The sequence below is a fragment of the Neolamprologus multifasciatus genome, chromosome 10 (genome assembly GCF_963576455.1).
Source record: "Neolamprologus multifasciatus chromosome 10, fNeoMul1.2, whole genome shotgun sequence".
NCBI lineage: Eukaryota > Metazoa > Chordata > Actinopteri > Cichliformes > Cichlidae > Neolamprologus > Neolamprologus multifasciatus.
In genome coordinates this window covers 25,164,129-25,191,464 of record NC_140448.1, presented here as the reverse complement: position 1 = coordinate 25,191,464, position 27,336 = coordinate 25,164,129, and the positions used below count along the sequence as shown (strand labels likewise).

General features: G+C 40.7%; 2 protein-coding genes across 4 annotated transcripts in view; one reads left to right on the top strand and one right to left on the bottom strand.

Annotated features, from left to right (window-relative positions):
* Window positions 1-214: 214 nt before the first annotated feature.
* Window positions 215-22,484, top strand: LOC146510367 (E3 ubiquitin-protein ligase CBL-like). The gene is made up of 15 exons (XM_085174640.1): window positions 215-831; window positions 2,463-2,710; window positions 4,710-4,856; window positions 6,451-6,607; window positions 7,290-7,411; window positions 7,514-7,651; window positions 8,100-8,187; window positions 8,341-8,472; window positions 9,927-10,136; window positions 10,418-10,534; window positions 11,346-11,626; window positions 11,966-12,133; window positions 13,770-13,873; window positions 14,053-14,235; window positions 15,327-22,484. The coding sequence occupies exons 1-15, from the start codon at window positions 688-690 to the stop codon at window positions 15,668-15,670; spliced, it is 2,583 nt and encodes an 860-aa protein (XP_085030766.1). The 5' UTR covers window positions 215-687; the 3' UTR covers window positions 15,671-22,484.
* Window positions 19,470-27,336, bottom strand: part of mcama (melanoma cell adhesion molecule a) — a 55,027-nt gene continuing 47,160 nt past the window's right edge. For all 3 annotated transcript variants that reach the window (XM_085174642.1, XM_085174641.1, XM_085174643.1), the window contains 3 exons: window positions 25,826-25,952; window positions 24,713-24,830; window positions 19,470-24,265 (listed from right to left, as the gene is read on the bottom strand). In XM_085174642.1, coding sequence (XP_085030768.1) covers window positions 24,257-24,265; window positions 24,713-24,830; window positions 25,826-25,952 — 254 coding nt within the window. In that variant the 3' untranslated portion in view covers window positions 19,470-24,256. The remainder of the gene's footprint in view (window positions 24,266-24,712; window positions 24,831-25,825; window positions 25,953-27,336) is intronic.

The window sequence follows — 27,336 nt, the reverse complement described above, 5'->3', positions numbered from 1 at the left end:
AGTGAACTGAATATTACAGAAAAACATTTTTTTAATGCAGTTGACTCATAGTCTATTTTTTTTGTTAATTTTTTGTTTACATTTAGATTTAGTTCTTAGTTTAGTTTCAGTTAATTATTATAACCTTGGGTATTTGGCTCTATTACAGGTAATTTACGTTAAGCCGGTTTTAATTTTCCCAGGTTCTGCGTGTTTGTTGACCGTGCTTTTACTTTGAAGGTACGGCCGGACATCCTTGTTTACTTTAGCTGCTGGCTTGCTGTTGGCTGGATCCGCTTCTCAACCTGTTTGTTAATCGCGCTGTGTGGCTTATTAACGCCCCGAGTTTATAATAAGCCGGGCTGATTTCTCAGGGGGGGATTTGACTTGCCGTCGCCGGGAGGCGGTAGGTCGATTTTTGAGGACAGATTAAGCAACACGGTGAGCATGTCCTGAGCTCGGAATCAAACTGAGAGGCTTTTCAAATGTAGCTTGTTAGCTAGCTGCATCGCGTACAGTGTACACACTGCCTTTTTTGTTCTGCTCATGGACAGCCTCTGCATGACAAATTATTACCAGTGTTGAGTGCAGGCAGGGCACGAAGACAGCGATCGTTTTGTTTGAAAACGTGTCAAGAACTGATCTCCGGTTGTCAGCCACCCACCCCCAGCCCAGCCCCGGGCTAACCCCCGGTCACCGACCGAATTAATGGCCGGAAATCCGAGAAGGGGCGCCGGTCTCATCGGCTTGATGAAGGACGCCTTTCAGCCTCACCAGCAAGCTCTCCAGCCTCACCAACCCGCAGTGGTCGACAAGAAAATGGTGGAAAAATGCTGGAAACTCATGGATAAGGTACTGACAGTAGTTTTCCGGTAATCAATCCTTTACAAGAAAGGGTTTTGAAACAGTAAACGAAAAACTTCTTACTTGACTTTTTTTTTCTTTTTGTCTGTAACTCGACATCAGAGACAAATGTAAGGCCACTTTAACTGATTTTCTTTTCTCACATATTGAAAAAAGATTAAGCTCAACTTTTCCATCTGCTCCTTCACTTAGCGTGAAACTGCGGTTATATTGAATCATCACTAATTCCCTTTGCATGACATGAATAACCTCCAGGACATCCACACAGGAAGGTGCTTTGGCCTAAATTTAAACAATAACCTGTAAAGCAGTCTAAACCTGAAGCCTAAAACTGGAGTACAGCGGTGTCTGATTGTTTAATTGGGGTCATTTCTCCTGAATTAGGTCACATTCATATCCCTGGGAGGACACCCTATATTTAGTATTGGATAAGAAGAGGTGTACATGTTGCAGGGGCAAGGCAAGGTTCTCTATAGTCATTGCAGCCTATTTACTTTCTTTTGCAGTTGGCTATAACTAAAACAGATGAGCGGGAAGTGCAGAGAGATGGCGAGACAAGAGCTCACAAGATATTAATGCAAGTGAGCTGATGTAGGAAGTAACAGTGCATCAGATAATAGAGAGTGAACCACGGCATGCATGTGCAGTGTTCTGTGCAGACTCATTTACACCTGTGCTTGTAAATGGCACGTTTGAGGTCAAAAGCTTTCATACCTGGGTGCTGAAAATTTTTACTGCCTTGCTGTAAAGTTGTATTGTGGGAATACATTGCCATCAAAGTAGCAAAATGAGGAATCCGAGGGTTTGGGGTAAGGGCTGGATCTGATATAAAGAGTGAGTGTGCAAATGTATGCAAAAAAGAAACAAAACCCTGCTTGCATGCACAGTTGGTCCACAGCAATGTGTGGAAAAGATGCACTTAAATGAATAGTGACAGGTAAAAGTTTCTGGTGAAGTTGATGCAAATTTTAGGTATTCAACGTGTTATTGTACTATGAGCCATTTCATGTTTATGGTCACAATATATTGGGCCTGCAAAGTTATTTGGTGGGTATGGGAGCATAATTGAGTGCAATTTGATAAGTAACCTTAGTTGTCAGGTGATTAGACGGGTAGTAAATGTCCGACACAGATTAAAGAAGCTGTTCCTGGTCAAACTTTGATCTACAGCTTGTGCCACATTATTCTCCGATTACTGAAAAGACTCTATCAAGAAGATTATCATCATAAACATTAGGAAATATTGGCTGAAACTTTAAACCTTGACATCTGTAAGAATGGCAATTTTGTCCGGTAACATCACATTGCAAAAATCGTGACCCAGTTTTATGAGCTTAAAATTTATAGACACATCCATATCCAAACTTGCGTGCGATAGCGTAGATAGAGTATTAAACTGGTTAGTCCTGTATTTAAATGACCTCAGGCTTTTCTCCAGTACCATACTTAGACAAACTTAAAAAAATGTTTTACCGTGACTGTGAAACATGCACATTGCAGCATCTCACATTGCCACAGCTAAAGGTTTTAATCCTGTTTGTTTTATTGTTTTTTGTTTTTTCGTTGTTTGCGAGTTAAAAATAAAAAAAAAACTCTGAGCCGTTGCGTTCTCTGTCCAGGTGGTGCGTCTGTGCCAGAACCCCAAGGTGGCGTTGAAGAACAGCCCGCCCTACATCCTGGACCTTTTGCCGGATACCTACCAGCATTTACGCACCATTCTGTCCAGGTATGAGGGCAAAATAGAGATCCTCGGCGAGAACGAGTATTTCCGTGTGGTCATCGACAACTTGACGAACAAGACGAAGCAGACCATGAGCCTTTTTAAGGAGGCCAAGGAGAGGATGTACGAGGAGAACTCCCAGCCCAGGTAGGTGCACGTTATATCCGGACAAAACACGATTCATCTTTGTGGGGGGGAAACGGAATATTGCACCAGCAGAAAGCCAGGATGGAAAAGCTGTGAAGCAGGGAGTATCTGAATACTGGGTATCTGAATCAGGGCACAGTTAAAGAGCTAATTGTTGTTTTTCTTGGCTTCCTATCAATAAAATAATCCCTTAAGCTCATGATAGTACGATAATTCCAGCAGTAAAATATCTCTGCTGACCGAGACCGTCTCTGTCCTATGGAGCACAGAACTGAGCTTTTTCACAGCATCTGTTTTGACATGAAATAGTTGGAAAGCACAGATGTTGATGATTAATTAATAAAGATCGTTACCTAAATAGAATAAAAGCTTCACTAATGGACCACCTTTGTTTGAAGGTCTGCTGTCAGCATTGGCTGAATTTTTTATTTTTATCCATCCATTCGCTTCCGCTTATTCTTTTCAGGGTCGCGGGGGGCGCTGGAGCCTATCCCAGCTGTCATAGAGCAAGAGGCGGGGTGCACCCTGGACACGCACATTCATTCGCACATTCACACCTAGTGACAATTTGGATTATCCAATTAACCTATCCCCACAAGCTTTTATTTTTATTTTAACCAAAATAAAAAATGGGTTCTTAATGAAAACCTTCCAAACTACCCAAGAAATACAACTCATACTGAGATTTTTTTGTGTGCTATTTTTAATTTTTTTTTCCATCAGATGATTAAAAAGATAAAAAAGCGGCATGCTTGCACTGCTGTGGAGTCATTTGTGAACATCTCTAACTCTGCATTTAAAATGAAGTGCTGATGTCATTTAAGCTCTATAACATTAACTTCAATCTTTTTGTAAATATTAATTTGAAGTATTGAAAAAGTTTGTCTTTTTTCTTGAAATGTTCTTACAAGTTTCCATCGCTGCAATTAAATCAAACTATATGAAGCAAAGTGAACTTCATAGGGAAGTGATTGCACTTTCGCAATCATGTGTACTTCCTCTGCTTCTCAGAAAGTCTTTGCTAAGCAAAAGTTCATCCTTCCTTTCACGCACTAAATTTTATCAAGTGTAAGATGTTCTACACAAACGGCTGTGTTGGCATTAGCAAATGCATGTATAGGTCATCGGAAAGCCTTTTAATTGAACCGTCAAAGCTGAGGTCATGCTCAGACGATGTCATAAATATATATATATTTTTAAAAAAAGTCGTTGCCCAACTGGCTGTGTGCTCAGTACGCGTCTGCGACTTTTGGTTCAGTTTTTTGTCATGTGTCACCTTGTGCCTCTTTTAAACTGATTTACTGTTTAAAGAAAACAAAACAAGTTTGGACTAGATTATGCACTCGCAGTGGTTATGTTCAACCCCAATCAGGGTGGACTCACTTCCTCTGAAAAGTAGCGTTTCGTGTAGACTGCTCAAACCAGTTATCTTCAAATGTAAAGCAAACGCAAGTGTAAAAGTCAATGTTCAACACTGCTTCCCTTCTTCTGCAGTTATGTTCATCATTTCAGCTCTAAGTGGACATGTTTTTATAAATTTGACACTTGAGTTGTCAGGAGTGGGGTTAGTTTGTCTGGGAGGTAATGCAGCCGGCCACAAGTAATTTCACAGAAAGTGCTTTATATGCATTTAACAAAGTAACACCAGTTGTTTCAACAGCAGGAAAAGAAAAAAGCGAAGAAGAAAATGTCCAGTTGACTGTTGTGTTTGTTGAGAAAGAGGAAAAAAATTAACTGTAGATCCATAAAATGTGCCAGAGGAGAGGGAAATGTACGAGACGAGTGGTACCATCTTTGATTCCGCCTGATTGTTTTGTACTCGAAAGTGTCTGGCTGCTGAAAGCTTCTATTTCTGTGTGCATGCAAGTGTAACTTCCCCTTTTTATTTAAAACCGAACATGGCGTTATAGAATACTAAAGACATTAGGCTGATGATACCTGTAACTAACTTGTTGCTACGGTTTCCTTTCATTGTCTCTCTTCCTTGTCTCTCACTTAGGCGAAACCTTACCAAGCTGTCTCTGATCTTCAGTCACATGCTAGCGGAGTTAAAAGCCATCTTCCCCAATGGCCTATTTCAGGGTGACAACTTCAGGATTACCAAAGCTGATGCTGCTGAATTCTGGAGAAGGTCATTCGGGGACAAGTGAGTTTTTGTTTCAGCTCTGTATTCTTATTCTTGGGTGATGCTCGAATGACTCATATTTCACAGTAATCCTTATTAATGTCATGCTGGCCATCGATTCCAGTTCATCTCTGGCTGAAACAAGCAGTTTTATCTTACTTACTGCTTCCTGCCCCTTGCAAACAAAAGATTTAAACAGAAGTCAGATTACCATATTAGCATAGTCACATTTACGGGCAACATACATACGAAAAGTAAAAAAACACAACAAAAGCGCTGAAACTGAGCATTTATAGCAGTGGGAGGACTGGGTTTTGGGGTCATGAGTTAAGGCTACGTAAGATGACCTCATGATTTGAAACTGACTGTGAGCATCCCAGCCATTTTATTAGGGGCACCTTGCTTCAGAGATGCATTGATTCAACAAGGTGCTGGAAACATTCCTTGCAGATTTTGGTCTATAGTGACATGACAGCATCATACGGTTGCTGCCACATACCCAGGTTTCCCTATTGGACTGAGATCCAGTGACTCTGGAGGCCATTTGAATGCTATTGCTTGGATGTTACTTACTGTCATGTTTAGAAAACCAGTTTGATTGGAGCTTTATCACCTGATGCGTTATTCTACTGAAAGCAGCTATCAAAAGACGTTAGAGATGTTTGTGGGGGGGAAAATCACAGCAGATCAGCAGTTTATGAAATGCTCAGAGCAGCACCAACAAGCATGTCCCATTCAAAGCTCTTTCTCCCACATTCTGCTCAGTTTGAACTTAAGCAGGCAGTGGTAACCATATACATATGTCTGCAAATCCAAATTCAATTTTATTTGTCACATACACAGTCATACACAGTACGATATGCAGTGAAATGCTTAGACAACTGCTCGTGACCTAAAGAAAAAAAGAAAAGGCTATGAATAAGATAGGAAATATATATGAAAATTAAAAAGGGTAAATTTAACTAGGAAGGATAAAATAAAATATAAAAATTAAGTTAAAAATGAGATAACTGTACAACACAAATTAGAATGAAGGGTAAGTTTAACTGGGAAAGAATAAGATAAAATATATAAATTAAAGTTGAAAATAAAATAACTGTACAACAAAATACACAATATACAGTATAGAAATATATAAGAATGTATGAAGAAATATAAATATATATATATACACACAATAACAGCAGCTGTACAAGTATTAACTGGAAATGAGGAATATAATGTCCAGTGTTGTGCAATCCACATTATTTAGTGTCTTGTGCAGTGCAAATATGCTTAAAGTGATTGCATGGATAAATGCACTGAGTTGCTGTCATGCTCAGATATTAGTATTAATCAGTAGTTGAACACACGTATCTAATAAAGTCACAGTTGAGCGTGTGTATTTGAGGAAAAGCATACCAGGTCCCCTTTAGTCAACTAAAAATACACCTGTGTATATATTTAGAGTTGTCTTTATAAAGGTCTGCTGCCTTGTTAGCTAGGTGTTAGCTTAGCAAATCTGCAATTTTATTACATTTTAGGTTCTGCTTAACCCCAAATTCAGTCTTAACTAATAGTGAAAGGCAATGTCCCCACAACAAACGTTTGTTTCCTTTCCCTCCCTTCTACCCAGGACCATAGTGCCATGGAGGACATTTCGGCAGGCTCTTCATGAGTTTCACCCTATTAGCTCAGGTCTGGAGGCCATGGCACTCAAATCCACTATCGACCTCACCTGTAACGACTACATCTCTGTCTTCGAGTTTGACATCTTTACAAGGCTCTTTCAGGTACGTCACAAAGCATTAATAATAATAATAATAATAATAATAATAATAATAATAATAGTAATGGATTGCATTTGTATAGCGCTTTTTAAGGCACCCAAAGCGCTTTACAATTCCACTATTCATTCACTCTCGCATTCACACACTGGTGGAGGCAAGCTACAGTTGTAGCCACAGCTGCCCTGGGGCAGACTAACAGAAGCGAGGCTGCCATATTGCGCCATCGGCCCCTCTGGCCAACACCAGTAGGCGGTAGGTGAAGTGTCTTGCCCAAGGACACAACGACCGAGACTGTCCGAGCCGGGGCTCGAACCGGCAACCTTCCGGTTACAAGACGAACTGCCACGATCGCCATTCAGAGTAGTTCACTGTAAAATTGCACAGTTTGCACTTTAATAACATTTTAGTAAAGGCGGTGAATTACACGAGGATGCTTAAATTTGTTTAAATTTGAGTCAAGCTTAGTCTCTCCTGTGTAAATGCAGCAGCAGTGTCTGAACCCACTCACATGTTTTTCTGTAGTGTTTCCAGCGATCAGAGTTTGTAATTTTATTGCTGCAAACAGATCTTCTGTCCTATATGCATTATAGTCTCATACCTGGTTTTTGTTGTGAATTCAACTTCAAAACAGCCGATGTACACAACATAAATAAAATGTTTGCATTTGTGAATCTGTGTCTTGTAGCCATGGTCATCTCTTCTAAGGAACTGGAACAGCCTGGCTGTTACACACCCTGGTTATATGGCCTTCTTAACCTACGATGAGGTGAAGGCTCGACTGCACAGGTTCATCCACAAACCTGGCAGGTAGGATATATCCTGTAATACTTTTGGGGAAAAATCCCTACTGTATTAAATATTTTGTTGCAGGAGTTTGTAGCTGTTGGTTGAAATAACTCTCTCTCACAGCTATATCTTCAGGCTGAGCTGCACTCGGCTGGGCCAATGGGCAATTGGCTATGTGACAGCTGATGGGAACATCCTGCAGACCATCCCGCATAACAAACCACTCTTCCAAGCACTCATTGATGGATACAGAGAGGGATTGTGAGTCGCATATCATCGGGGTTAATGAACTAGTATTTAGTGTAGATTTATAGCACTGTTAAACTGCAAGCTGTCAGGGGAGAGTATTGTCTTTCAGCCTACTGAGTACATGTTACTTTAGGTTACTGAATTAATAGTGAGGAGGGTGGAGTCTTTGTAGTAGTTCCTCAAAATTTAACAAAAAACCTTATGAGGAACAGGTTGGAGAGTGTGGATGAAACGGTGTCACAATCGATGTATAATTCACTAGTTTGTGTCATCCTGCAGAGAAACAAACCTGGTTTTTTTGTTTTGTTTTTTAAGGATTTTATAATGAGAAATTGTTTGGCAGCCTCCATGAATTGTAAAAACATGGCGAGGTTGTTGTTTCTTACTGTTGATTTCTAAAATCTGAAAATGACCCTTTTTTCGTGACTTGATTGCGTTTCTGTGTGCCGTGGTTCTCCAGCTATCTTTTCCCAGATGGCCGTGCACAGAACCCAGACCTGACAGGGTTGTGTGAACCGTCTCCACAGGACCACATCAAAGTTACTCAGGTTTGTTTCTCATGTGCGTGCATGTTTTTAATGCAGAGAACAAATACAGATGCATAAAATGACAGATTTTTAGGAATAAATCTCTACAGGATGAGAGAAACATGAGCAGCCGGTGTTGAACGGTCTCCCTCTTTCCCTCGTTTCTCTGTGTAGGAGCAGTACGAGCTCTACTGTGAGATGGGCTCTACTTTCCAGCTTTGTAAGATCTGTGCAGAGAACGACAAGGATGTGAAGATCGAGCCGTGCAGACACCTGATGTGCACCTCGTGTCTGACCGCCTGGCAGGTATGACCTTATCTGCCACCTCTCCATTTAAACTATAAACTTTTATTACACTGATTTGAAGCAGCTCAATAAATCCTGACAGGGATCTTCTTTTTCCTGCTGTAGAATCTTCTTTAAATTCAGTTTTTTGTGTTCAACTGTGCCTTTTTAAATAGGTCAATTAATAATAAGTCCTTGATTTAGATTCATTCTCAGATTGCAAGTGTTTTACTCCACTCTCTGATCTGCATGTTTAAACTTAAGTATAAAGTCTTTTTTTCTTTTTAAAAAAAAATATTAGTAGTAGTTCCTGCAGTAGAGGAATCGTGTCATGTTCCTCAGTGTAACTGTTGCAGTCCCCAAACTTATACGTTTGGTTCTTTGAGCCATAAGATCTCACAGTGCTGCTGAGTTTTAATAATGAAAGTGTGAAACAAAGGGAAGCAAAAGAGATGGGAACTCCGGCTAAAACAAACAAACAAAAGAGGAAGGAGTCCATGAACGAACCACACCAGACTGTCTGCTTCAAGCGTCACCCCTAAACTACTTTTTTTTCCTTCCTTTTTTAACTGACTAAGAACCAAAAACAAAATCGAAAACAGGCCTGTAGCAACAGAAAGGCAGAGGGGAGGGACAGAGATTCCAGTTACTGACCATCAAGCTTCAGCAGCCAATCGGCACTAAGAATAAATCTAAAGTGAGATCAGGTTAACGAGGGTGCTGATAAAAACACAACAAGGTGACGACTGGACCAACGCACCGAGGTCACACGTAGCTGTAACTTTATTGTTTTATTAACGTTATCTTACAGTCAGTGAAGCGGAAGCACTTTCTTTTTGTACTTCCTATAACAAAATCCTTCTTGTTACTAACAACTGTAATTTTTCCTCTTCAAACATAAAAGATTAAATAGACTTTACTGGCTGGGAACATAGACTTGCTAAGAGTGACACAAAGGACTTGTTTGCCATGAGTGAGTGATTAAATGAATTTGATGTGCTGTTTATTCTTGATGGACTTTGGACTTTAGACTTCCTTATATGGAATTTATTTTGATTGTGGTTCACATCAGACGAACAATATGATCGTTGTCTTCCCAAGCGCAGTCGTGTTGTTCTCACTACTCTGCTTTCAGGACAGAAATGCTCTCCGGGCTAACTTAACAGATTAATTAATCGCAGCATGACTGCACAGTTCTTTAGACATAGTTTTTGTTAAAGTGCTCCCTCTGCAGATCTTTGATGTACAACATTTATTTGACATCTTCAGTTTTACATTATAATTCATCCTGTCCAGATGACTCTTTTTGTGGTAGTTTTCATGGTTTCCTCTTTCAGCTTTCATTCTTGAAAAGACTTGCAGCTGTAATTTGGGTTTAAATCAAAGCAAAGCCTTTCACAAATGATGAAAGCTTCAGTCTGCTCCTTTACCTTTACCTCCTAACCTTGCTGTGTCTTTCCGTGTGTGCATTTCAGGAATCGGAGGGTCAGGGCTGCCCGTTTTGCCGATGTGAGATTAAAGGCACGGAGCCTATTGTAGTGGACCCCTTTCACCCGAAGGCCAGTGGGGCTTCCTTTGCTGGTTTCCAGGGGTCGAGCAGAGCAGAAGCCGCAGGCAACGAAGAGGAAGAGGATGATCGGCTGGAAGACCAGCAACTTGTCATGAGCAGGCTGGCCTGCACCAAAGTAAGACGAGCATGTACATATATTTAGACGCTCACTGGGTGCTTTATTAGATGCAGCTGTTCGATTGCGTATTAATGCACATAATTAATCAGGTAATTGCTACAACAGCTCAGTAAATTTAGCTAATAGATATGGTCAAGATGACCTGCTCAAGTTCAAGCCGAGAATCAGAAAAGGAATGAAAGGTGATTTGAGTGATCCTTATCGTGTAAATGTCTCTGAGGAATATTACAAGCACTTCATCCGCTACAAAATCTGTAAATCAATGTGTGGGTGTGCAGGTGGAGCGCCCTCCGTCTCCAGTGTCTCAGCTGCCTCCGGTGCCTCCGCGACTGGACCTCTTACAGCAGAGGTCCTCCGCCTCCCAGAGTGCACTGAGTCAGGGAGCCACAGCCAAAGTAAGTACACGCCTGAGTGCACTAAAGACAAAAGACTAAAGACCGACTAGCTGTGGAAAAGAATTCAAAGGGTGGAAAAATAGTTTTTAGAAAAACACTTGCATTGGCCAAAGGTGCATTCGAGACTTACTGGTCACTGAAATATTCTCCCTCTGAATAGTGCCTTTAAGAAGAGCCCTGTGCAAACATACACTAAGAAGTTGAACCAGAAGTAATAACTGCTTAATCATATGGAAGTCATATGCAAAGTGTTAAGGCCAACACCTGCTGCTGGGATGCAAACTTCATTACAAGAGCAGTACATTTAGGTCGGAGTAATATCACAAACTAACCACCTCCTATTACCAGCTTTAACTCACTTTTTATATCAATAAATGCATGTATATGAGTAGCTAACGATATAAATATCTAATAAATATCTTCTCTAGAAAAGAGCATTTATAGTTTTAGTTGTGATCAAAAGAGCCTGTGAGATAAAGCTGTAATGAGCCCGTATATTTTAGTCAATATTTCCTAGAAGCCTTGAAGTTACCACAGTGTGTGTCAGATGTCCATTTGATAGTCAAAAGTAATCATGTGTTAATGTGGCTGCAAGTTCCTGGAAATTATGTGAATTGGCTAAGTGTTGGTATTCACAACTGCTCAACTGTTTGCGTGTGACTTAAAGATTAATAGTGACGCCTTTTTATTAAACCTCCAGTGTGCTGCCAGCCCTGCTAACATAATTATTGTTATTACCAAAATTGGATGTGTGTACTTGAGTCTTCACATCTCTAACAAAAAACATCCTGTCCTGTGTCTTCTGACCCAGATGGTAGCCACGCACAGGGACAAGCCTCTACCTCTGCCTCCAGCACTGAGAGAGCTGCCCCCTCCTCCCCCACCGGAGCGCCCCTCCCTGGTCGGCCAGGAATCCAGACTCCAAAGGAGACCCCTCCCCTCCACCCCGGACCAGCCAGCCTGGGCAGCCAACTACATGGTGCCACGCCCTGCAACGAAGGCCCCGTCGTCCATCCCTCAGAGCAACGGAGCCGGCGCAGAGGGGAGCAAACCGCAGACGGCGATCAATCCTGTGTACTGCCTGGCTGCGAGGTACGGAGCTCTGCTGCATTGAGGTGTAGTAGACAGGAAATAACGTAGTGAGACAAGAACTGATGAGGAGCGAATGGATATTTTTCCATCTTTCTTCCAGACAACTTTCTGAAAAAACAGCTATCGACCTTGCCAGCAGCGTTCTTAACATTTGTTTTGGTGATGTAATGTAGAGCCACATCAGTGTTCTGATCTATCAAAATGATGCCTTTCATATATTTCTAGAACTAGTAAAAAAACTGTCAGTGTGTTTGCGTTTTGTCTCCTTCAGGATTTCTCAAATTTGTCATTTACGACCGCTGAGAAAAAACACGCTCTGTGATGTCTACCTTTGCTCAGGTCGTTGCCAGGGTCAGCGGTGTCCAGCGGGGAGAAGCTGTCGTCAGACGGGGAAGATAACGAGTACATGAGTCCCACATCCCTTCCAGCTTCCGGTGCCCCGTGGGTAATAACAGGCTCCTTGGTGCCCCCACCACCAACCCAGGGAAACAACCACAATGACATCAGGTAAATGGAACAGCAAGGGGGATGAAGTTGCTTCTATTAGAAGAATGTTTTTCAGGAAAATGACCTCTAAAGGCTTCTCTGCAGCTGGAATGTATTGACACCTTACATGTTGGCTATTTATTTCCCATATTTTTAGGTTTCTGGATTAGTTTTAGTATTCTGACTCAGTTTTTAAAGGCCAAACATAATCAATGACCAGAAGAAGAACACAGCTTAACAGCATTGAAAGTATCACAGTGTGAGTCAAACAAATAGACAACACTGACCTGTGCTGAGCCCAGCAGTGTCTCTGGATTTAGACTACAAGTGAAAGAAAATCAGACCCAATGGGAGCATAAAAATGACACAATTGGTCCCACTGTTGTCTTATTAATGGCATATGTATAGTGTAAAAGGAAGAACTTTACACCAGATCAGGTCAGATGACTTGAAGCTCCGGGGTGTGCTGTCTTTTGGAACAGGGCTATATGGCGCTGTCTTTAAGGGGAAAATATAGATGTTGGGTTGTTGGAAATACCAGCAGATCAACAAACATGCTCAGACCTTCCGGCAGGTAATAAAATGTGCTTATGTGTGTGGTTATGTAATTGTATAGTGAATTGCAGAGAAAAAAAATCTCGCTGGGAAAGGTTACGAGTGAATTTCAAACAGTTCGTAGAGTGAAAAGTGAGAAAGTTGGTCTATAAACAAGTTAAAGGGATAGTCTGACACACAGTAATGCAACCCTCAAATCTGAAGCTGTGTATTTTGTCCAGCAGGGGGCTCTCGAGGTTCCCATTCCTTAGAGAGAACTCTCTTTCACTTATTTGCTGTTTTTTCACCTCCTTAAATAATTTAAAGGACAGTGCTTGAAGATGAAGGCAGCTGCATCTCAGCTCGTCTCTTTGATTAAAATGATGACAGTGTCTAAAATGTAGGGAATTCGAATGGATAGGAAATCTGCTTGAGAGCTGAAAGTTGTGGTGTGAGCCTACAAAGATGCCTTCGCTGGGTCCGTGCACGACTAATTAGGCTTAAAATGTGTAATATTTGGAAGCATTCATACCTCTGTGTGATTGGTGGATTTTTGTTTGAAGCAGAGCTAGATGTTTAGCGGTCTATTTGTGATGTTAGCACACTGAAATGATGAGTTTTTGATCAGAGGTTCGGTGATTTAGCTTACAAAGTGTAGATTCAGTCATTGAGAATATTACCTTCTCTGTGAGGATTAGTTTGTGTAAGAGTCAGGCATAAATGATCGCCAACAATGGCCCTTTTTAAAATCTGCTTCTAATACTTTTTCCTTTCTTTTTGTTTTTTGGTCATGTAGTGTTACCATGGTAACTAGACAAAATTTCAGATTATGAGTTAAGTGTAATTGCAAATAAGCCCTGAAAGTCAGCTCAGGATGCAGACTTTCCAGGCACACCGCTCTGTCCCCTACTACCTACAGTTCAAACCTGCTGTTTGCAAGGGGCATCCAATCAGAAGAAAACTTTAAGGGGACGGTGGCCTGAAAGTATAAATGGCTTTATTTATTTATTTAAAATCATGGAAAACTATTTGAGTCCAAGAATAAGATTCTTTAAATGAAAATGAGCACAGTTTGCTCCCCTTTAAATGATTCCTCTATCTCTCTCTTGCTGTGTGCCTGCAGTGAGGTGGGGGACAGTGACTCTGAGGACCCCCAGGTTTATGAATCCATGTGTAACATCCAGGCCCAGGCCGGCTCGTCGGAGACGACACAGAACTCTGAGCTGGGTAACGTTCTCAGTTTCTCACTTCAGTGTATGGGAAGTGCTTGATCTTTGTGGATCACTCACAGTAATCACACTATTTGTTCTAGTAGTAGTGGATAAACTGACATCAGAGAATTAAGAATATCAGTGTAAAACCTCATTTTTATTTACCTTTTTTTTTTTTTTTTTCCCCTCTCCAAGACCATCCTCAGCATTTAGCTGTTCCGCAGGACAAAAAGGAGGAGGCCAGTGTGGAGGATGTTTACGAGTATGACTTTCCCAGACCAGTGGTCCCTCCTGCCCCCGCCAGAAGAGCCCTGTCAGATATCGGCGGCCCTTCTGCAGCCTTCAGCAATCTCAACATAGACTCTGCAGTAGATCCCAGTATGTGTGGGGTTTTTTTGGTGTTTGTTTTGTTTTTTTCCCCCCTTTTTAATTTCTAATGATCAGCAGGCGGCGAAATTTCTGGTTGCAAAAAGGGAGTTGTGGTCATTAGTTACGTCGTACTGAACACAGCGTGATTTATATTTTAATAGTGATCACCAGTATGCTCAGCTTGAGGCTTCAAGATGATGCATGAACAAACCGGTGACATCCAGTTCTCTTGTGCAGGCTGTTGTCCACGGTGTTAATGTTGTTTTGTTGCGCATTTTTCCTCAGGCTGGAAATAAAACAAAAAGTGCCAAACAATTTTGGCATTGAAGCTGATCACAATTAAAGAAAAATCAAAAAGTCCAAAAAGAAAAGTAGTCTTAGTTAGACTCAGCAGCGGTGGACAAATGAATATTAATCTGAGAAGTAATTAGGCTACATGAATGTAACTTGAAACTTCTTGTTTAACTTTGGCTTCAGCAAATTACTGCTTTAACCACACTGAAATCAGTGATGGAAATTGCTTTCATAAATACTCTAACCACAACGTGCTGCATGTCAGGCCAGCTTGTGAAACTGCTCAGGCGATTCATGAGGTCAAAGTTACAACAGAATCCATCGTGCCAGGCTTGAAGCTATGTGCTTGTAGATGAACTACAGGTAGTTTGGACCAATCAGCCTTCTGTTGGGAAGCCACATTCAGTCTAGGAGCAGGTGTCACTGCTTGGCAGTTTGCTTGGTAACAGTTATTTTGAAGCCAGAACTTTAATGTCAGTGATAACCTAAAGGCCTTTTTTCCTGCCAAGTTTTATTTCTGCGGCGCATGCTGCGTTTCTTTGCCTTTCACAGACTGTTACAGATGATTTATCCAGTGTTTTAGTTTTTTCAGAGTGCGGATACTTTTAACAGTTTTTAAGGACTTCCTAAATGTTTCTGTTTCTCAGATGTTTCAGGTTAGCAAATGTCTGGTTATAACGGGAAATTTTAAATGATTTTTTCCCACAAATCATCTGTGTGAATGTAAATGTGTATTTGACGTGTTTATTTTGTATTTGACTCATCACGTTTCTTATTTTTCTTTCATTTTCTCTCATTTGTTTCAGGTATGTTTGTAGCAGGCGGCGACCCCGAACGTCCCCCAAAACCTCTCCCGCGGCGAGCCAACTCTGACCGACGGCCTCGTCCGTTAAATCGCGAGCCACCTCCGCCGCCGCCAGACCTCCCTGGTCCCTCCTCATCTGCCTCCCCTGTTCCACCTCCGACTATTCCTCCTTCAGGTCCTGGAAGCTTGGCCCTAAACGGGGAGATTGAATGCCTCATATCCCAAGGCTACTCCATCCAGGACATCCAGAAGGCCCTGATGATCGCTCAGAACAACCTCGAGACGGCCAAGAACATCCTGCGCGAGTTTGTCTCCATCCCTTCCACAGCGCACATCGCCACATAGTCACTTTGCGCAGGCTCATCCTCTGTCTCGTCTCTCTCCACTCTGTGCCATTATCATTTACCAAGCACTTTCCTGCAGGGCCACAAGTACTTTCAGAAGGCTTTACTCTGAGGGATGATGCTGCGTTCATGTTATATCTCATCCAAAGTCATTTGTAGTGGGAAAACAGCAACGTGGGGTGGGGGGGACTATTGTTAAAGACGATGTCATGGCTGAAATTACAGTCTCAGAATCTCTTTTACTTGTAATATTCATTTGGAGATTGAGGGTTTTGGCCTTAAACGTGAGAGGTCAACCGTAAGTCCGATATGACCTGAACACAGCAGAAATGGAGAATCGGAGCCTTTAAAATGGGCTTGCTGTGGCCAAGCTGTGACCCCGCTGTGATTCGCTGAGTTAGTTACATGCTGCGGCAGTGTCCCCGCTCAGTCTGCGTGCACGCTCTCATTAAGCTAAGTGTTAAAACCGTGCAGACTTTGTTCAGCAAAGGGACCCCGCACATAGTCGTGTCCGACTGGGCGTCCCACTGCCTGCAGCCGCTCGGTCTGGTGCTTTTACTGGCTTCTTTGCAAATTGTGGCGTACGAATATGTAGCGATACGGTCCGAAACTGGTGATTAACTGTGTGGCAGTCGTGCTCGTGCTGATGAATGTGAACGTGTAGTCGCGGTGCAGTATTGCAGGGCTTCGATGTCGTACGCGTCGCTGTGGCTCGCTCCGTTTTCGATGGTATCTGACAAGGTGAACACAATTCAGTTGCCGTCTGTCAGCTCCAGGTTCGGTGATAGTTCTATGATGAAATAACAAATTTAATGTTTAAGTACTCTCATGATGTGTTGTGGTGTGCGTAGTATTAACAATGGCTGAGTTTGAGTTCTTTTTAATTCCATCGTTTCCTGCCACCGATAGAGGTGGCCCGACACTGAAGGCTGGTTTATTTAGTCGAAAGCTTCTCTCTACGCTCGTAGTTTCTTAGTTAATAACCGAAAGAAGCTCTTAGAAGAGCTCCACTCAGTTCACTGGGAAATCACATCTAACTCTAAAGCCTAAAGCAAAAAACAAAAAACTGAAAGTGGGGTGAAGTCACGTGGACTCAGGTACTCAGTAATAAGCCAGGTTATATGTAACGAGCAGATGCTAAAGGACACGCTCCCTCCATCCTCACAGACATTCCATAGAGTGGATTTTCTTTATATTTTTAGGTTTCCTGCAGCATATTTACATACAGCTTCCATAGTTAAGATATTAAAATCTGTTTTCTGATTCTTCGATGAGCTCATTTACGTCCTCTAACTTTAAACTCTGGATATGACTCAAATGTAGCTGCGGTAATTCCATCTGTCCACAGTCCTGCATGACCATTTTGTGGATTTCAGTCACTCTGCAGTTCATAAAACTCTTCATGGGAGGAATGTTGGGGAAAGGCAACAAAAATCTCAGGATTTTATTAATCCGTCAAAGCAATTTACAACACATTACAGCTGTCACAAATGCCAACAAATTTCTAAAACGCGTTTTTTTTCTAAAACATGTTTTAGAAATTTGTAAAAACTTGTTTACTTGTTTAAAACAAAAAAATTGTATTATTAGTTATAATGTTAATAATGAACAGAATTCATGTTTTTAATCCCGATATTTGAGGCAGCAAAGATGTCAAAAATTAAAATTAATCAGGCATAGCAGTGAGCCAGTAAAAACTTCCTGTGCAAGAATGCAAGAAAATGATATGTGGCATCTTAATTTAAAAAAAAAAAAATTCCTTACCATTTAAAAAAACATTTTTGTATTTAAACCAAATTCATGGGCAGCAAAAATAATTATATTGAAGCATTAAAAATAAAATTTCAATCAAATAGCTTGTTTATACTGGTGGATTAACTGGTATGGAGATGATTTCGGTAAATACTAACACTGTTCATTTAGAGCAGCTGGGGCACAAACCTTACATTGGATGGTGGTCTGATAAACGTGTTGTATAGCCAGCTTCTTGATGCGCAAGTGGTAACGCTAAACACGCTGCTGATCACTAGTTTCAAACTTAGAAAGCCAGTTTTTGGGGGGCTGATTGGCTAATTTGAGCTATTTGCAGATATATTTCACTCTTGGTACTATATAACTGCTACTAAATGAAAATTAAAACGAAAAGACTAGATGAGCGAAACATCCTTCAAAGATTTATCCGTGATGTTTCGTAGTTTTTCCACCAGAGGGCACTCTGTAACTTCCCTGTTGGCAACAGGAGTAAACGAGTAATCCATGACATGTATTGTCTGTATTTGTGTGTATAGACTCAGAAATAACTATGCATAACAAATTTGTTTATTTCGGCTGCTGAAAGAAAAACAAAAACTGTTGATATCAGATTTTTAAATCACTAAATATCAGTTTTGTTTTATCCTATATGGGTCGGGCTCTAAATATATCTAATTTATACAAATAAATTTTACAATCATGCCCAGAATAAATTGGCTTGAAATTGTCGCAAAACCTTTGAACAGGGACTCATAGACTCTGACTTCTATTTTAACTTTGGTACAAAAAACAAAGAAATCAACATTTGCTCCAATTTTACGAACACGTTAACTTCTTCACGTGAAATTTCAAGCATGCGTGCTCTTCATCACACCAAAACTCTGGTACCACCACTAAGGATGAACTTAGATTGTAATACTTGTAGTGTTGCAATCCATTACAAATACTAGCTTTCCTGTAAAATGTCTGAGTTGACGATACGGGACTTTCTCCAAATTCCTGCTGTGACCATGTGCAGCTTCGCTGATTCATGTACGCTGCTCTGTAGTTTTACTCCCCTTTTCTCCTCTTTAAAAGCTGCTAAGAAGTAACCATCTGGTGAGATCAACACTCTTCCCATACATACTTTTATGAACTGCTGCTTTTCAGTGCACAGAGACCTTAGGTCCTTAACACGCCAATAAAATATCCAAATTGACATGTAAAAAGCCCTTTAAAGGTTTGGATTTCTCTCAGGTTATATTTTCTTGTCAATGGACCAAAAAATTCAGTAGCTGCCACTTCCAGGCACCACACCTATACCGTCTGAGATGAGCCCATCGGTGGTATTCAGCGTCATGCCTGCATGAGGGCTGTTGGTTTGTCTACTTAAGAAATTAAAGAAAGATTCAGATTGAAGACATTAAAGGAGAACAGTGGTCTGATCTGAATCCAAACACAACACAAAAAGAGTTGCAACATCTGAAACATTTGTTTTTCTGCATGAATATTATTTAAACCCTAGGCTGATTTTTGTTGTTGTTGTTCTTACAAGTCCTAAAGGTAGATAACAAGAACCCAGTTTAATCAAATGAGCCTGACGGTGAAAGGAAGCTCACTGTCAGCTCGTCACCTTTTCATTCCTCCGCAGCGACATATACAGTAAACGTGCCTTCTGTCCACCACAACTTGCACATGCCAGCAGGCAAGCCAAAATAACCCCTCCACATTCACCATTTAAATGTGTTGGAAACTACTGCAGATTGTTTTCAGGTCAAGCGCTCTCTTGATTTCGCCATGGTAACACTATATCAGAACTACGGTTTATGCAAATTTACCTTTTTTAGATTTTAAAAAAAATTAACTGACTTAAAAGTGTTTCAGAATAGATAGAGCTCCACTTTTTACAGTCAAAATAACAAACTTTACCCCTGATTTGGGTGAAAGGGCAAAGGGTGATTGATTTATATTAAACATGAACTTTATCTGAAAAATGTTTCTCGTAATTATCGGACACTAAGATCTGCCCCCCACCCTCTTTTTTTTCTTTTTTCCCCCAATAAATGTGCTGCTGGATTTGGAGACAGTGCAAAAACCTAATACTTCAAACGGAACTAAATGAAAAGAAATGTTACTAAATTTCTAAATGTAATCTGATGCTAAGGGGGAGGAAAAAAAAACAGTAAATCCTGTTAAAAACCCAGAATACCCTGGAGTTGTCCTGCTGTTTCCTGGCTGTCTGTGATGCCACAGAAATGTTGCAGCTTTAATCGCCCCAAACCAAAAGAATCTTAAAACGTGTGCGTGCGCTGCTCCTCCTCCTCCTCCTCATCTTCCTCGAGTCGCCCCAGAACAGAGACCACGAATGTGTCTTCAGTCCCCTCAGCTTTGTTTTCACTCAGTCTTGGCGTTTTGTACCAAGGCAACTAACTAAATGGCACTAACTCCAGGACTCTTGTAGTCCTGACGTGTGATGACGCACTCAAGGCTCATTGTCCTGCTGAATCACTGCCAGAGGCTCCTCCGTCTCACACGCTTTCTCTCAGTGTCGCCGGTAACCTCGGCCGGTGTGTTGGTTCTGATCCGCTGATTAACAAGGAGTGTGTGCGTGCGCTTTATTCATGTTAACTAGCCTTCTCGACAGGAACTTGCCTACTAAAAAAAAAACTGTCTTCATTGCTTTATTATTGTCTATGTAGATATTTTATTTATTGTGTTTTTAATATCCTCGGCATTCATTGTGTTACAATGTTTTCATGCCTAAGCCATTAAGATTTTTAATTAAACTGTATTTTCTTTAACCTTTGATCTGTGTGGTTTGTCACTAAACAGAAGCAAACAGATTCTCTATTAATGTGTTTGAGCATCAGGTTATTTGCATTTATCAAACTTTATGAGACATGTTAATGAAACGATCCTGCAATAACAATTTTAAGACTCGACACAGTACGCTGCAAGACTGTCATCTGCAGTGCATCACATTTTTGTAAACGTAGTGGGTCTCCAAACATTTACTGCTGCATTATTCTGCATTCATTAGCGGTTGTGTTTCTGGCTACATGCTGGAAGTAAAGCCAACGTTCTCCACAAACTCCAGGAGGAGCTGCTATTTTTTCTTTGTTTACTGCGAGAGAACTTGGTTTGTCTGCTTTTATCAGACTCAATTACTGAACAATTCTGCCTGAAGTGAGGTTAATGAGAGTGTACTCGACATAAGATAAAAAAGGGTTCAGCAGAGTTGAAGGCGACTGTAGAGTCACTGCAGGTAACTTATTAATCTAAAGGTGTGCTGCGACCACTGTGCTATGAATTATGTTAGTTATGGGACACTGGAGGTGAATACATGTTTTAAAAGTTAGCTTCTCACATGTTTAAACACAAGTTCCACTGTTTCTGCATGCAGACAGTTTTGGTTTTACTCGTCGAGGTTCTGAGATTTATCTTAAATAACATTTTTAAGTCTTTTTCCATGAGTAACACCTGCCTCCTGCTTATTATCTAGACAAAGTTATAATATGGCTTTGTCAGTTTTTTGCATTAGAAAACGTTCCTGTAACATTATACCCAGCAGCCTACATGTGTATAAAGTTGCATGACAACGGCTGCACATTTCATTCATTCAGTTTCTTTTGTACTCCACGGGTTGGTTTAAATCCACCATCTGGCCAGGGCCATTCTGCATGGAGTTTGCAGGTTCTCCTCATGTCTGCAGGGGTTCTGAGTACTCTAGCTTCCCAAAGATATCCACTTAGTGGGTTAGGTTAAGTAGTGATTCTACATTGCTCATGTGCAAATGGCTTTCTCTGTTGTTGACCTGTTAACGTTGTACACTGCTGGGATAACTCTGGGAAAAATGGGGGGGGGGGAAATTGCATGAAGAATCTTCTGCCATCACGTAAGTATGGCTAAGATTGACAAAAGGTGTTTGTTTTAGATTTTCAACTGTATTTGAGAAACAGAGGAGCTGACGTGGGATGTGGGTTGCAAAGTAGCTTGCTTTGAGCAGGTTAAATACTGCAGTCTGTGTGAGAGATGCCTACTGGATGTGTAAAAGGGTGTTGGCTGAGCCATCACAGCCTGAACTAACACTGTGCTTAAAATGTTCAGTGTGCATTTTTCCCGTGAGGCACCCAATTACACATAATTTATATCTGGTTTGGGTTCTGAATTTACACTCAGACATCAAACCTATTAAGAACCTCTGAAACAAACCAGCTCACTGGGTTCCTATGTGTTGTTCCCCCACTGTTAAATAAACACTAAACGCTTAAAGCACAAACTTTCAGTGTAGAAAATATGATGTACTTTTGCTCTTTTCCCTCAAAAAAAAACAAAAAAAAAAAACGTCACATGCAGCAATCCATCCAAGCAGCGTAAATGCAAGTCAAAGTATTGAGTTGTAATCATGGTGGGGGCGTCTCCTTTGGAGGCTTTACACTAAATGAAGAGAGAATGGCTGATTTGATTTGCAGCTACATGAGCTAACGCTGCCTGAATTCATTGCAGATGTGAGCTTTGTTTTCTGACCGGCCTCCTTCCAGACTCCAGCTGGAAATCTGAGCTACTGTTGGAGTCACTTCCAGTTCGTGCTGACAGCGGTTTGGAGGCTGCACTCCTTCCTGTCTTCTCACTGTGGGACTGTGCAGAGCTAACAGAGCACACTGAGCTCACAGTTGCTGAGGTTCATATTTAGCCTCTGGGCTCTCACTTCAGAGCTCCCTTATACCTCTGCAAAAGTAATAACACTTTAAATGAAAACTTTAAATGAAACTTTATTTGGCTTTATTTTCTTGCGAAAAATATAAAAAAATGCAAGCTCAAAGAATCACATGTACAGTACTCAATTTACACACATGTAGAGAAAAAGAAAGAACACAACATTTTTTTTTCCCCACCAGTGAAAAAAATCCAGAGCAACAAAACAAAGAATCAGAAATGTTTCACTGCACACAGGACACTGTCGGTGTTATGGCTTCGTGCAGCTTTTCTAAACCATAATGACAGTTATTGCCTGAGGACAACCTGTACCTGGATATTTCTTCCAACTTCAGCTCAGTGGAACAAAAAAAAGACACAAACCAAAAGCAGATAACAGAAAACACATCACTACTTTGTTAATGTTGCAAGTCATCGGGGCAATGTAGCGCTCTCAGCAACAAAGTGTATCTTTTTCACAATGATGTACACAGTGAGCAATATTCACAACACTGGGCCAAAAAAAGGAGCACACCAATATTTTTGCCTCTTTTCCCTCATCAGGCAGCCAGACTGCATTTGTACAGTGTTTAAGGTTAGCCACAGTTTCTGCCTCATGTACTATAATTACATGGGAGTAACAGAGTTGAGCACTTACTGAAATATAAATCGTTGAAGGTGTTTCAAAAAGCTTTGAAGATATTTTTTAAGAAACAAATCAACGTGTACAGAAGCCTGCCTCCAATACAGAAGAATGGAGGCATAATTTCTTGTTTACATTGTACAAATGAGTCGAGGAGAAGCAGCTCATCATTTCTGGATATTGTTTTTTAAACACTGTGAGAAGAGTCTTCCAAATATGTTAAGAAAATCAGTAATGTTTAGTTTTCAGACTTCTGGGTTTGCTGAAGATTGTTCAAGCCTCCAAAATGACTGTAGACTGATATTTCAGGGTTTAAAAAAAAGCACTTGCTTTAGTTTGGCAGTCCATAACAGAAATCTTAATGTCTGTAATTTATTTTTGTTGAAGGTTCGTGATAGTTTAATGGTAATGCCAAGCCAAGATTGTTTTAATCGGTCTGGCACAATGCTGTTCCTTTGACCAGAAAACTAAATGTTCAAATCTCAGGTCTTCGCATATAATTTCTCAAAGTCTACAAAAACAAATAGTGTGGCTGCCTGAGGGAGGAAAAAAGCTCAAAGCCTGCAGCCAGACTGGAAAACAGTATCTGCAGCATGTGTGTTGTCTGGACTCAAACATGCAAAAACACTGGGACGCCTTTTCAGGCAACTAGCTCTCAGTGGAAACACAAAGCAAACAGCAAACAAACAAATTCAGTGTATGATGCATTCTCAAAAACATAGGCACAGCAGATCTCTAACCTTTGACCTTTTCACCTTCAGTAATAGTTCAAGGCCACCACTAGCAAGTCTGTACAAACATGTATTTACAAACAGTACACGGGCTTGACAGCAGTTTCCAAAGAAGCTGCCAGTGTGTTGCGTCCTTTTGAGGCTCAAATTAGTGTTGGGATAAACCTGCTAATGATCATCGATTTGAGCTGAAATTACTCGTCTTTTTCTTAAATTCAAACACACTGACAAACCTCTCAGTATGACTGTATCATTTGGTCTCTGACAACACGTCCTGCCTTAAACATCACCTGGAACCATGAACACGGATCAACATGCACAAGACCCAGACGCTGCCGTGAAATGAAAATCTGAGTGCCAAATTCCTTAAATAACAAAATATATATAATATATACACTTTGATAAAAACAAAAAATAAAATAACATGATGCACGTAAGACGCCATCATACACACTGAACAACAGCCAAGAGCTGAACACAGTTTCAGGAAGTAGTACAAGAACTAATGAATGGAAGAAAACATTCACTCAAAAGAAAATACAGATCTCTATGTACATACCTGTGTGTGTTAATGTGTGTGCGTGTGTGAGTGTAATGTGCGTGTATGGTTGCGGTTCTGTGTCGATCATCTGAATACTGCTGTGAACAAAGCACGGTGGGTCGAACGTCCAGACTGTGAGGTGGTGTTACTCTGCAGGTATCAGGTCAGTGGGAGCGTCTCCTGCCTCTGCTGTTCCAACACACACCCACTGCCGGCTTCATTTATCCTGCTGTCTGCTGCACATCTTCACAGGGGCTTCACCGGAGACAAAGAGGAGAGCGTCAGCTTCTCAGATACTCCTCTCAGTCCAGTGATCACAATGAATAAATCCTGTTTCCAGCTGCATGCACTACATGACTGTTATTCTATATTTATCACACATTCAGTGCATCCTTGAATGTTACCCAGAATGCGACGGCACAAATGTCTAACTTGGATCAAACATTTAAGTTTAACTGAACAGCTACCAAACATGTGAAACTAACCACAATATAGACAATTTTCAACTTTCACAGCCTTGGCAGTTGAGTTAAATCTTCACAGAATAAACGCATTTGATGGCAGTTTTAAAAATGCTGTCACTACAAAAATTGTTGTTGGTGTTTGATGAAATGAAAACTGCAGTCATGGTTCACACAAATTTACTGGCTATACATAGAAGTTGAGCGTAAATTGTGACTGTTCATCCACAACAATAGTTACCTGGTCATTAGGGCCCTTTTTGTCTCCGTTGACAGCCTTTAGGAGGACGGCTTCCTCGTTCTTTGTGTTGGTCTTCATCTCCACAACAATCTCATCTTTGGTGGTCTTCTCTTTGGTGCTGACGACAGAAAGAGATGTTGGGACATGAATGACATGGCTAAAGGCCCAGGCGTCAGTGCTGGGCTTGGTAAATTCCAATTTAGACAGTTTACCTCTGGTTTCATAGACTCAGTAATTCAGTTTTTCCTTCTTTTATAGACCATACTAATCTTACACACGACTCAAAGTAACTTAGACTACAAATCGACCTTTTTTTTACACTTGAAGCACTTCACTTTACAGCCAATTCAGAATCGCTGATTAACCTCGCATGCATGTGTTTTAGAGAGCCAAAATCACAGTGTTACTTAATCATTTGGAAGAAAAAATGGATGGATGGCTAGATAAATGGCGAGAGTGTAAACCCAAAAATATATAATAAAAAATATATAGTGTACACATCTTAGGCCCAGATTTACTAACACGTTGCAACAGTGCAAACTGGGTGCAGGCGTAAAAAATATTGTTGGCAGCGCGATTGCGTGACCCTGTCGCAAATGTATCTCTGTCAGTTCCTTTTTCAAGATGCAAAATATAGGGAGAAAAATATTTAAATAAAGTGCACAAACTCATTTACAAACATCTACGATGTGCAATTTACTCCCAATTGAGTTAATATTAAACACAGAAAAAGCATGTTTTGTGCTTTATATTGATAAAGAAACAAACTGACTGCGCCTGGGTGTTAGAAAGCAGCACAACTTTTATAAATCACCCAGAAAACTAGCCACACCTGTCAACGCTCTTTAGGGCCTATTTAGTAAATCTGGCCCTTACAGAGTAGCTGGAGGCTTCAGACTGCTCTAGATAGCCTGTTTCAGCCTGTTTTTTCAACTCTTTTATCTCTATGATGCAGACGTTGCTAATATACTAATATCAGGGACATGTGATGCCCGTGAGCACAGAAGCTCCACCTTACATTTTGTTTGCCATGGGCAGCAAGTTAGAAAGTTTAAGTGTAAGAATGAGCACAATCGGTCACCTTTAAGCAGAATGAGTAGAGACAATACTTACATCTCCTGCTTGCCAGAGCGTCCACAGGGGATTTTTCCCTTCTTGTGCAGGAAGTAGATTACACTGCCAAGGAAGGCCAGCAGCAGCAGACACACTATGATCACTACAATGATCACCCCACTGCCCTCTGCGTCACAAAAACACAGACAGAGGACGCACCAATCATAGGTTAATCTAAAAGGTTAATCAGGTTAACCTAGTTAACTTTATCAATAACGTTTCTGTTTACTGGTTCAACCTGCACATAGCAATCCCACTTCACTGAAGATACATGGTTTACTTTAAATCACTCAGTGCTTTCGTGCCTGTTTCATAACATCACTGCAGTCGCCGGAGGAGCTTGTTCAGCTTAGACTTTAACAACATGAATATGAAACAGAAAGACATGTGTGGTGTTGTGAATTTTAAAGCTCTACCAGGGACTTAAAGTGTAAACATTATTGCAATGGCAGCGTTTTCGACTATTCTTCTCTTTAACTTATCTCTTGCAAAACCCTGTAACTATAAGGAAGTATAACGGCGTGTATTTACATACTGCATTACTTGCTGCTCTGCTACAAAGTAGTTTATTTAACAAAGTTCTTCTCTTTACGCGTAAGAAATAATTAACCGACTGTGAAATTATGTCTATTATATTGTCTCTATCATTTAACTGGCAGTGGACGCTGCAGTGCAGCAGGACTGTATGAAAAATCCTTTATTCATTCATTTATAATCATCATTTATTTTGCTCAGCATCTGTGACCCGTAGCCCTAATAATTGACTTCCTTTGAATTGCATTATCCATCCAGAATGTAGAGGAGCTGTATTATCACGTCATAGTCTGCTGGAACAGCATTTGTAAGAAGTAATAGACTGGTGGGAAATAATACAAATATTTTAAAGGAAAAACAAATTCTCCCAGGGTAATATTGTATTTTGACTCAATATGTCATTTCAAGTCCGAAATAGCATCCCACCTCATAAGACTTGCCTGGTTGCATGCCATCATCAAAAAATATCTTAGACACCTCCTGTAGAGGTAACTATCACAAATGTTGTTTTAAGTACTTTTGGGGGTGTTTATATGCTGGTCTGTCTGTGACCAATCCTGTCAATGGAATAGTGATGCAGTGATAAAACTATACCGGTTTAGTAGCTGAAATAAAAGTGAAGGCAGACATAGTCCAATCAGTGGGCACTGAAGGCATCAGAAACAGAGGCACCATGCTATCACTGGCATCCCACAGCCCTGTTACTCATTAATTTTAGTGTATTTGTAACTCACAAAAGCAACAATCGTTATCTGATGCATAAATATGTAATACAAAAGTTTACATCCTTTCATTTTAATCAAAAGTCTTTAAAAAACCTTTTGCTACATGTCATACAGCCACTGGTATATCTGTGTAGTCTCTCTGTGTCAGTTCATTGTATTGTCCGGGTCTTCTATGACTACAAAACTAGCAACAAGGCCAGGTGGTTATAAACTGATCTGCATTTTCTGTTCTTTTAATTAAATAAAAAGCAA

Coding starts and splice junctions, on each gene's coding strand:
- LOC146510367 (XM_085174640.1), top strand. CDS start 688: ATGGCCGGAAATCCGAGAAGGGGCGCCGGTCTCATCGGCTTGATGAAG. Junction 2,711..4,709: donor GAGGAGAACTCCCAGCCCAG/GTAGGTGCACGT, acceptor TCTCTCACTTAG/GCGAAACCTTACCAAGCTGT. Junction 8,188..8,340: donor ACCACATCAAAGTTACTCAG/GTTTGTTTCTCA, acceptor TTCTCTGTGTAG/GAGCAGTACGAGCTCTACTG.